This window comes from Brachyhypopomus gauderio, chromosome 18, assembly GCF_052324685.1.
Source record: "Brachyhypopomus gauderio isolate BG-103 chromosome 18, BGAUD_0.2, whole genome shotgun sequence".
In the NCBI taxonomy this organism is placed as follows: Eukaryota; Metazoa; Chordata; class Actinopteri; order Gymnotiformes; family Hypopomidae; genus Brachyhypopomus; species Brachyhypopomus gauderio.
In genome coordinates, this window is record NC_135228.1 from 13,974,710 (window position 1) to 13,986,419 (window position 11,710).

The 11,710-nt window shown below is 44.2% G+C and overlaps 1 protein-coding gene across 1 annotated transcript in view; it reads left to right on the forward strand.

Moving 5' to 3' along the window:
- The window catches only part of adamts2a (ADAM metallopeptidase with thrombospondin type 1 motif, 2a), a 44,723-nt gene that overhangs the window by 17,000 nt on the left and 16,013 nt on the right, over positions 1-11,710 (forward strand). Inside the window, 1 exon segment of the mRNA XM_076979391.1 lies at positions 10,500-10,702. Within this exon segment, the coding sequence (XP_076835506.1) occupies positions 10,500-10,702 (203 nt within the window).

Below are 11,710 nucleotides of genomic sequence, written 5' to 3' on the forward strand. Positions count from 1 at the left end.
CATATACGCTTTCACATGTCTCTATCATAAATATCAGCTGCTAAGAAAGTGATATATAAACCACCCATTTAAGAGCAAGAAGAAAGAGCAAGAAGTAAAATTCTTGAAATGAATGTCATTCCTGTCCGTATGAGCTTGTGTGCGGGTGTGAGTGAGATGCATATGGTTTTCATTGAAATATCTCCCAGCCCTCGCAACAACAACACTGGGGTTGAGGCGCTTACTGATCATCTTTGGCATGGCGTGATGTTTTGGAGGAGTGTGGACGTCCTCCAGAAAGGCTAGCTGCCATGCTTTCAGCCCTGTTTCCAGGACGCTCCAGGGCAAAATGTCTCGCAGAGCGTGCGGCGGTAGCCCTGCGGGTCCAGCTGGGGTAATGTGCCCTGCTGATTCCACCGGTCCTGCGTCTTCAGATCGGGCCACGGCGCTCTCCGGGACTGTAATTACTGGCGTTCTTCTGCAAAAGACGGTGATTACGCTTATTTTTCCTGCCCTGCGGCGAGCGTTCAGATGGATGGGGGAGGGGGGTGTCTGTGTGCGTCATGGTTTTGTTGTGGAGATGGTGGTCATGGAGTGTTTTATGGGATGACTTGGTGGATAGAGAGGTGCAGTGCACACAGCTTCATTGCTTCACACAGTCGCTGTGTGTGTGTGTGTGTGTGTGTGTGTGTGTGTGTCCAACCGCATCACACAAACTTTGGTGCACTTGCATATTAACATTCTCTCACGAAAACCAGGAATGTGCTATTGTGAGTAAGAGGCGTATTTTCATACCTGAGATCTGGAATAAGAGTTTCAATAATATGCATTTACACTGAATTGCATATATGTGTTGTGAAGAGAGGTCTGTGTTTCTATATGAGGCATGCCCCCCCAACGGTTCAGACACTGACACTTTTCTTGAACCACCTCTGACTGAGGAATAAAGCATATAGGAGAAAGAAGTTGTTCAAATACTAAGCTCGGACATTAATCATATATATCATCTTTTCAAACTTTAGCATCTTTCATTAATGTTTATAGGAGAATACCCATTAGAAGTTAGTTAGCTTCTATTTCTACACAATGTAATATTTCTTTAATCCTGGTAATACTATCTCTCCACAACACATTAACAGCCTTTAAAAAAACTATGCACTCTTAGGAAAAAAAAAGATCTATATTACTACACTTTATGAATAATTTGAACATTTTATTGGTTCCTCCCACTGCTATATAATACAGGTTAGTGGATCTTCTCTGGGAACAAAGAACATTTAAAAGTTCTCTGTATTCCAGAGAACTTATACTATAACATTGGACAGTAAGCAATTTTCAGCTCTTAGTGCTGGAAATTTTACTAACTAAATTACCGTATTCCACAAAATTCCATTCTTTCAAGCAAACTGGTTTTGTATTATACCACACATACTAAAATGATCTGTCTGTGAAGTTATTTGTATTCACAAAATAAAAGCCCAGTTGGTTTATATGAGAATGGACACAGTGCTAACCTCCAGCCGTGGTGGTGTTGTGGTAAATTAGCTCCACTCTGCTGCTGAGAACCTCCCTGTTGCTTATCTTCAGGGGTTTTTTTCTATGTTTTTATAGACCAACATCAGTTTATTTTTTCAGATTTCTTCAAAGTTGATTTTCCAAGGCTGTTGATTGAACAGTTACATCTGCCAGCCCTGCTGAAAATGCCAAGTTATGCATTTTGTTTTGATTCCTAAAGCCAGTGTCTGTGCCTCCATCTGGCCAGTAATCTGCCTGGTTCACCCCAAAAGTCATGTTTGTGCATCGAGTCATATATGCATACTCATGCATACCAACTTAGCTGATTCTTTTTACTTTGCAAAGGCAAGTTTATCGAATAACGAGTGAATTATGTAATGAGGTTCGAAATTTGTTGAAAATTGTGGTTTCAAATCTGACATATGGCAGTGGAGTCCTAAGTAGTTGTGATAGTGATCAGTTTTTCCCAGGAAGCTTTCTAACTTCACTGCTGCTATAGCAACAATGCAGCAATGTAAACACATACTTCATCAATGCAATAGACATTATCATTACGTGTGCAACAATTCTTTAATTTTGATGGTCCCAAGAGAAAGTCTGAATTACAGTTGATTATTATATATCTTGCAGGAGATATAATACACAACTGCAGATTTTGGCAGATTTCAGTAACTGCAGTGTACTGTTAGATTATTCACAGTGAGCAGTGGTAATCTGCTTTTGTCCCAATAATTTATATTTTCCTACCTTATATGAATAGAACCTTATTTCCTAACTAGAACTGAAACAAATTTTCCCCAGTATTGACATTGTGGACAACAAAAATACCATTTAAATATACCATCTTTATACCATTAAAGTTTTGCAAATACCATTTGGGAATTTTAAAACTCGAAAATAAGCAAAATATGAGCATTTAATTGAAGACAAATATGTTTCAGGTGAAATATGTAAAATTAAGATGGCTTTTATGTGGAAGTTGATTGTGACATGAAAAGGAAATAAAACATTCTGCAGTAAAATTAATAAAAGCATACAGAACAGCATAATATTCTGATTCCATAATAGCATAAAAATACAGAATACATAATTCACTCCAGTCTCTAAACATATTTTATGTTGCATCAGCTCATTGTCTTGGTCCTGGCTAACGATTCTTGTATAGTCATTAAAATGAAAAAAAGGTAGAGCTATTCTTTGCTGGACGTCCGTACAATAACAATGTAATGTTGGTGAGCTAAGAGGCAGACACAAGTGCTGAGGAGAGCAGGGTTTATTAGCTGGGGTGCTGACATGGAGGGCACGAGAACGGCGAGGCATAACTAATTAAAATAAAGATGCTACAAAACAGAAGGAGTGGCTCCATACGTGACAATCAAAATTTTTTCTCATTGAAATATAGAATTTCGGTTCTTGTAACCATAAAATCAGTGAAGTTCTACAATCTTTTACTAAAGAACACACAATAAACAATACAAAAGGATTTAGTACAGGACAGTGGCATCTACAAGCTTCATTTACGCTGATAAATCCATGATTTGTCAGTACATGCATGTCAATAATCAACATTGTTGTTTTTTTTTTTTGGAACTTTGACATTTTCTGACATTTTAGAAAATGTATTTAATTCAACACAATGACAGTGACAGTGATACATTTAAAACTCATTCTTTCATATGGATTCCAGAAATACAACTCTTGAGATTCCACCCCAGAGTGTGATTCAATCCAATAATTGTAATTGATGGGTTGAGAAGAACTGATGCTTTGACAAAAAGGCAAAAGGGTAAAAGTACTGCATTTGATTGGTTCCTTAGCAGTGTGACATCAAACGCTGAGGTAAAACCACCAAAGAAAAATTGTTAGAAATTTAGATGTTCCATTTTTTACTTGCCTCAGTGCCAATTTTAGGGTTTGAGGAAGAGACAGATATATATCCTGTGGCTATTTTGGTATAATGCTGCAACCCAAACAATATGTAAAAACTCCTGAGCAAGCTAGAACATTATGACATTACACCATTCAGATTCCACCATCTTTATGATATCATTACTATAAATAGGCATGTCAAGAAACAATTCTAATCACACAAGCCATTTTTTGTGACGGGCAAAGAGTGCAAATGAAGCGATCACGCCAGTCTCAGGGAAAAGGGAGGATTTAATGGATAGAGTGCACAAACTCAAAATCCATGAACTAATTCAAATTAAGGATGCAATAACCAGCAGTCAACTGGCGACCCTCAGGTGTTGGGTTTCCTAATGGGCCCCGCCCACCTGAGGGACAAACACATCATCACATCAACAGGACAACATGAAATACTGCCGCTGCTGACGGAGGTGGCTGGCAGGAGGCCTCTGTACCATGATATTACTCACCAGAATGGCTGCTAAACTGATCAGCTGTCTGACCCATTACAAAGCAACTGAGGAAACATAGATGGATTTGACCTTGGAGGGATCAGAATGCCCAGACAAGCAGAGGCATAAAATTATTTGGAGAGAGAGATGATGGCTGGAAATAGTCAACAAGAACAGGAGAAACCAGAGAATGAGAGAAACCAGCAGGGAGGTGAAAAAGGACAGCCACTGACAGCTGGAATTGTAGGAATGTTTGACATGGAGGCAGCTATTGCCCAAATAAGAAGCAGCAAAAAAAATAAATCAATCTGACAGCATTTGTGACCAAGTTCCTGGAGATAATTCAGGATGAACAAAATGAAGATGAGCTGGACGTAGTTTTCGAACTCCTGCCAAAGCCGACAGAGAAGAGTGCAGAAGCTCCAAGCGCAGCAGAGGATGAAGTGGATTCAAAAGACAACACAAAGAAGCCAATAATAAAGTGAAAGAAGAGGCCGAGGAGAAACCATTGGGTGTTGTAATACATACCTCTGTGAATGGCGAAGTGAAGAGAACCTACAGTTGGAGAACAAAGAACCCCAGGAGGCTGCAAGGAGCCTCGCCAGCCAGCTGTACAACCGTACAGCTTTTAAACGCTCAGAGGTGGCCCAGCACCTGAGTCAGGACACCGACTGTGCCAAAATGGTTGCTACGAACTGCCTCACGTTCATTGACTTCACTGGATTTGGCATTTCGATTATTCCTCATTTATGCATTGGGGTTGGTTGCCTTGTGTTTCCTGAGAAGCTGTCCATACATCTGTATCATTCAGTCAGAAAAAAAAAAAACAGGAATGCATCCTAGATGGTGAGACTTTGGTCCCAGGCAAGATAGACACTTCCCTGCCCCCACATTTCTGCTGCAGCTCTGCACACAACTCAAGCTCTGCACATCATAGCTCATGCACATCCTAGGCCCAATGTCTATGACCGCAATACTGCTGTGCACAAAACTGGCTATCTGATCCGTAAAAAGGCTTACAGGCAAGATCAGCAAGGGAACCAGAAAAGGAACGGATGGGGTTTGGAAGCCTTTTTATGCCATTCTGAATGCCATGGCTTCACGTTTCTGCAGAAGGAGCCGTACAACCCTGAGAATGGATTCTGCAAGGTGTTTGGGAAGAATATCATCAACCCTCCATAATGCCAGAGCTTCCTGCTTTGTGCATTACAGTAAGAGTTCCAACATGCTGCACCCAGCATGGCAGATATCAGATACTTCTGCTTCCTGGCTCACAGTGAGCAAGACCTGATCTCTTGGGTCATGACCATTAATAGTATCATAGCCTGTAACTCTGGCTCTTCACCCCGTGTTCCTGCGAGCCAAACGAACCCAACCCAGTCGTTTGTTTCCACAGCAGCTCAAGGCCGACGAGGTTCACCGACAGAATTGTTTGCAACACGTTTGAATTTCCAGAGGCATTTGAGACCGAATGATTCTTCAAATGTGAAGTTCATGGAGAAGATGAACTGCCACGCCAGCTGTCCTGAGTTATAACACGAGCCTGATCCTCTGGAGAAGAGGGTGCAGCTCATCAATTTATACGGGAAACTGGGATCACATTACCGGGGAGAGAAAGTCTGGTCCTGCTGCTGAACTCCCTCTTCCCCTTTGGAGACGTTAAAGCTTTAGCATGTTTTCAATATGAGCTACTGAGTAGAACTGCGAGGGATATTTGCGGGGGAGGAGGAGTGTCTCCTGTGTGTGGAGGGCTGGAGTCCGTTTGGATTTGAATGAGGATCCTGCTCCACGTTCTGAGCTCTCGAACATGCACCTGTCAGAGTTCCCTGGACCTGGCTGCATGCTTGGAGGAGCCAATGTGATAAGTCAGAATTTTAATCTTTCTATAAAATAAATATAGGTATATGTTTCCTTTGTCTCTTGGCTTTATTTTCATTTCAACAAATGGTCAGCTAAATAAAGCTTTTCACATTATTACTGTTGCCAAAACTCACTTAGTGCTTTTAACACATTCTTACTTATAGCTGTATTACAAGCACTGTTTCACCTCTATCTGACCTGTTACTGGCAGATGCTTTAAATGCTAAGACTAATGACTCCTCATCTTACTGGAAGAGAAGAAATGCATTTAGGCACATTCCAGATGAGCTATAAATGATCTCACTAAAAAAACACCAAACAGAGCTGTAGAATCAGTGCATGTTAATCAAGCAGTTTTATTTTGTTTATTAAAGATAACTGTATTATTGTTTTAGGAACTATATAATGAGTGCATATTCTGTGTAAACAGATATACATGAAAAGCACACAAAATGAAATGCAAACATTTAAATTATATTATACATATATAATTCACTATATGTTTATAGAATTTAACATATTATTTGCTACACTAAGATAGCTGACCTGCAGTAATGTAGATCTACACTAAGGTATCTGGCCTGCAGTAATGTAGATTTACACTAAGGTATCTGGCCTGCAGTAATGTAGATCTACACTAAGGTATCTGGCCTGCAGTAATGTAGATCTACACTAAGGTATCTGGCCTGCAGTAATGTAGATCTACACTAAGGTACCCGGCCTGCAGTAATGTAGATCTACACTAAGGTATCTGGCCTGCAGTAATGTAGATCTACACTAAGGTATCTGGCCTGCAATAATGTAGATCTACACTAAGGTATCTGGCCTGCAGTAATGTAGATTTACACTAAGGTATCTGGCCTGCAGTAATGTAGATCTACACTAAGGTATCTGGCCTGCAGTAATGTAGATCTACACTAAGGTACCTGGCCTGCAGTAATGTAGATCTACACAAAGTAATAACCAATGTTCATTAAAAATGTTTGTGTTGCTTGGCAACAGTCCAGTCCCAGACCAGTTGTGCAACTATTTGTGTCGGCAGAGCCAGATATTATGAAATAAACAAACAAATCACAATGTGTGGTCGCTTATTATTGTTATGTAATAACAGTAAGAACTGTTGTCCTGTTAGTCTGCACTCGAGGTTGTGCTGTTATATCAGTACGGCTGTGATCGTAGCCCTGCTAATATTCAGCATAACATCTCTCCCTCTCTTGTGCTGCTACTTAAGCAAACATGTCCTTGGTCTTGGACTGCATCGTGTTTGTCTAACAGATTAGAAAAGGGCTTCTCTGCTCTGCTCAGTGTGTCTTATAGGTAGTAGATGTATCTGCTGGCTTGGCATGTTGGGCATCTTAGGATATTGTTGCATGCACAAACTCATCTGCTCAATAAAATGTTTACGCATTCCTGCACATCTAAATAGGGCATCATATGTAGTTAATCAGTTGTTGTGATTGACATATAGACCTCCTACATAACCCATTACTGATCCAAACTCCAGTACACATAACATATTCTACACTAAATACTATATATAGCCTAGATACCACATATGAATCAGCATAATTAGTTAGTTAAGCACATCTCGGCATGCTCTCTGTGTAACAGCTTGCATTCCTTTTTTATTTTTTTCATTCCTGTTTTTTTGTTTGTTTGTTTTCATGCAAATTCATCACTGCACCATGGACAAACACCACCCTATCAATCACAGTCAAGAAGCGGAGCAAATATCGCTTCGAAGCCTGCCGGCCGGTGCTGGAGCACATTTGGGAAATGAAGACCAGGCCGGCTGAACCTGATCCGACCTGAACAATGTCACGGGCCCAGAGAGAGGCAGAGACATCCTCTTCTTCGGCTCAGTATGCGGGAGCACACGGCCGCCCCTCCTGTAGCCATTCTATTTTTACACTTTGCCCGAGAGTACACAGCAGCGCACGGAAGCCTTTTACCCTTGAAATACGATGAGCGCTGCGTTTAAGTGGATGTCCGCTGGCATCGTGATCCCCGGTCCGATGACATCCCCGGATCCCCGGTTGACTGCGGCTCCGACTGGGCCCGCGCGGGTGTGCTGAGGTGGACCTGTGGTGGTGGTGATGATAGTGATGGTTGGTGCTGGCCATAGGCCTGAGTGAACATGATACCCTTACATGTGTACGCTTTCCTGGATTCTCACTGGATTGCAGAGTTCCATCACCTGGATACTGAGGTGAATCGATGGTACACAGAATTTGATTCTTAACATTTTCTGTGTTCAGTTATGTAGATCGTGCATCACAGAATTGTCCAAACCACTGCCATGTTTCCGATTGCATGCTAGGTGTTGCAAGCAGGCTGGTTATTGTCCTGTGTATTGCCGGTGGCTTGTAGGCCAGGGCTGATAAACTGCTTTGTCAGGTGTTCAGTGTCGTGGATTTAACCTTTAAACCCTGTTGAAGTCCTCACACTATAGTCTCTGCTGTGAACTACAGGGAGAGGTCAAATTCATGCAAACACATTGCTGCTAATAGTCAACAGCCTTGTAGTTTTGTATGATGTCCTTAAAAAGCAATTCGTAGAGTTCAGGGCTCTGCTGAGACATTCGAGCAATACGGGAGACATGGACAGAGATCAGAAAGAGACCAATTGATGACTCATGGCTGTCACACAGGCTTACACCTATTCTGTTAACAGCACATTTCATCAGTTGGTTTCTCCACTGTCTACCCTGAACTCTTTTATTTAAACACTTCAGCGGGCTTCCACACTTCACCACTGCTCCCCCGCTCCTCCGGTAGACCTCCTTAAAAACAAACACTTCTTCAAGTTTATTGCTGACTGACCCTTAAGATGCAACCACTCAGTGGTGACCTGATTTGAACCGTGCAGTTCCAGCGTAAGGCTGGTCCTAGCTCGTCAGTGGCTGATCTATTGCAGAGGGGCCCACGAATCTGGAACTGGAGCGAAAGGTCTGGGAAGTGCCCCCACTTTGTCCTTCACCACAGGGCTGTGACTCTCCTCGCATTAGCATTATTAGCAGAGTCCTAACTGCGTATGCGGACTGCGTTTACAAAAACGACCCCAAAGGTCCTGTACTCGGGAGGCACTGCGGGTTCGTTATCCTCTCTTGGCGTCAAAATCGGGCCCAGCAGCATTCGACCAAGAGAACTGAAGACGTTTGAACATTTGTCTAAACTAGGCTGAATGACATGCCCTAACCTAAGTGTGCTTGCTAAAACGATTGCACGTTTTCGAAATGTTTGAGAACTGGTTGTGAAAATCCATGTGCTGATTCATTCTCGAAGGGTTCCAATTATGCTTTTCCTTTGGAAGGCATGTTTTTATTCATGAACTACTAGCCTTATTACTGCATTGTTCGTTGTGTCCCTGCAGTGTGAGTTTTGTACGCAGAACCTGTGAAGCTATTACATTTTGTGTGAATGATCTTCCCTGCCATTGAGAGGCTCTATGCATTTCCAGAAGGGTCATGTTGTAAACATGGATTAGGATATTAGGATCCCTGTGATTACTAGGGTAAAAGTTTTTTTTTGTTCATAATATATGCACTAATGGGTGTGTGGTGTGTCTGATGAGGGGGATAATATTGACCTCTAGATCCACACTGTCGGCACTTTGCACCAACAGAAACACCCAAACATTGGCACTATTTGCCAATCCATACCTTATTAAAAGTGTTGTTTACCCTCATTTATATGTATATAAAGTATAGCCTCTGATAGCTGTAGCGGAGGAACATTCTGCCCCTCTGCAGAATTTCACTGGGCTTAAAATGCAAACTTGTTTAACCTGCCAAAACCCAGACAAATGTCATTTTCAAAAACGGGAAACTCAATATACTTAAACATGTCTTCAGACATACAATTGGAAACATCACAAAGTCTGTTTTCTATCAGCTTTTTTTTTTACTGAATTTGTGTAGAGGTTTACAAATGTTTGAGATTTATTGCGGTAATTGCAGTTAGTTCCAAAAATCTAATTTATTGCCACCATTTTATTAAAGCCTTTTGGTCTTTACAGCATATTCAGAATTCGCAGTAAAGCTGCAGTAAGCCATCTATGACTTCACTGTGAGTAGTTATCAGGTTTTATCAGAGTTTGTGAGAGCTTTAATGAATGCCTCCTCGAGCACTGAGAGATATGGGCGTTTGTGGGGAATCTCTCCTTTCACTGTGTTCGTCTGAGCTGCCAACCATCTGCGTGCCAGTGCACTCAGATCGCGTAAGTCGTTCTGATCGCACCACGTGGTTCCCTTTTATGAGCATTTCTTGGGTTTTAGTGCTCTTTTCACTTCTGACACGGGCCTAATGGACGTGGGGGTCAGGTAAGCGCATTAGCCGGGCCTCGGAGCGTCGGCCCTCTCAGGTAACCGCATCACAGCTGCGTCTCCCACACACTCCCACATCTATCAGTGGCTGGAGTGTCCGGTGTGGAGCTGGTCCACAGCCAAGCGCACCAGCGCACTGCTACAGTCTGCTTGGCCAGCCTGCTCTCAGGTTCGGTGCTGTCTTTTCTCATCACAGTTTCTTGTCATTGTGGATGGTTGGTTGGATGTGTTATTTTCTTAATTGATGCGTGCTACATTTTTATTTAGGGGGGCAGAGGGGAGGTGTGTGTGTGTGTGTGTGTGTGTGTGTGTGTGTGTGTATGTTGGGGGGGTGGGGTTCTGAGAGAGGGAGAGAAACTGCAGAAAAACGATTGAAAGAGTTAACCACTGTTTAGCTGAGTGTTAACATATATAATCAGGCTTTGAATGGCGAGTGTGTGTCCACATGTGTGTCTCCGCAGGTTCGGTGCTAGGCAGTCTGGCTGGGGCGGAGACGATGTCCAGACGGTTGGGACCCAGAGTGAACGTCAGCAGGCGCGCGCGCAGGCAGGCGCCCCAAGACGAGAGCTTCAACATCGAGGTGCTCCTGGGCGTGGACTGCTCCGTGGTGCACTTCCACGGCCGCGAGCACATCCAGAAGTACCTGCTGACCCTCATGAACATCGTAAGTTCCTGAGACCTGCACGTGAGGCCCCGCGTGGCCTTTCCTCCGCTCTCCCCAGGTCCGTGTTCACAAGCGACGTCCTTCAACTCGCTGGTTCTTTGGCGCCTCCGCACCGCGCCGCGGGATGGCGCGTCTCCGCGTCGGATTCCTGGAATTGCCTTTCGCGCCTGTTGGGCTTCAGCGCTGCCTGTGCAAGTTTTTTGCAAGCCACGCGAAGCCCTGGAGAACCTACAGCACCACGGCGCCGTTGTAATCTTCCCCGTCACGTTATCTGTAAACGAGACAACAAACGAGACGCAGCTGAAATTGACGTCACCGCAGCCTCGGTGTGGAATGCGGCCGGGCCTAACGACATCGTGCTGGACTTCTCAGAGAGAGAGAGAGAGAAAGAGAGAGAGAGAGAGGCCGTGCTGACGAGCGTGCATCCATCTGCCTGACAGCTGCTCCAACAGTGCAAATTCCACGTGCGTGACGAGGCGCTGGACCTGAAGGATCGCTGTGCCCTGGATCTACGGGCATGACTGGACTCGCAACCAGCAACCAACGGGCTCCTTTCAGCAGACTGCACTTCCCTGGTCGTCTTATGTAACTGTTTCTCTCTTTCACCCTTTTCTCCACCTCCTGCTCCAGCATCCTGCCTTCTCTCTGCCACACGGCCCCCGGTTCAACTCCCAGCATTCCCGTCGACTCCTAACCCCCTCCGTTTTTCATCTTCCCGTTCTTCCTCCTCTTTCCCCGCCCTCCCTTCGGCCAGCGAGACAGCCTCACGTGCCCCCCGGGTTTGTGCGGACGTGGGGCAGGAGGAGTTCGCTGCATTATTAACCGTGTCCTAATGACTCGCCAGCATCAGCCTCGCGCTCTTCAATTAGTGTCCCGCTCGGCATGGAGCGCGCAGGTCCGGCGGGGGTTGGCGGGGGCCGGCGGTGGCTGGCGGGGGTTGGCGGGGGCCGGCGGGGGCCGGTGGGGGTTGGCGTCGCTGGGTCAACGTCCTGCAGGGGGCTGGAGACA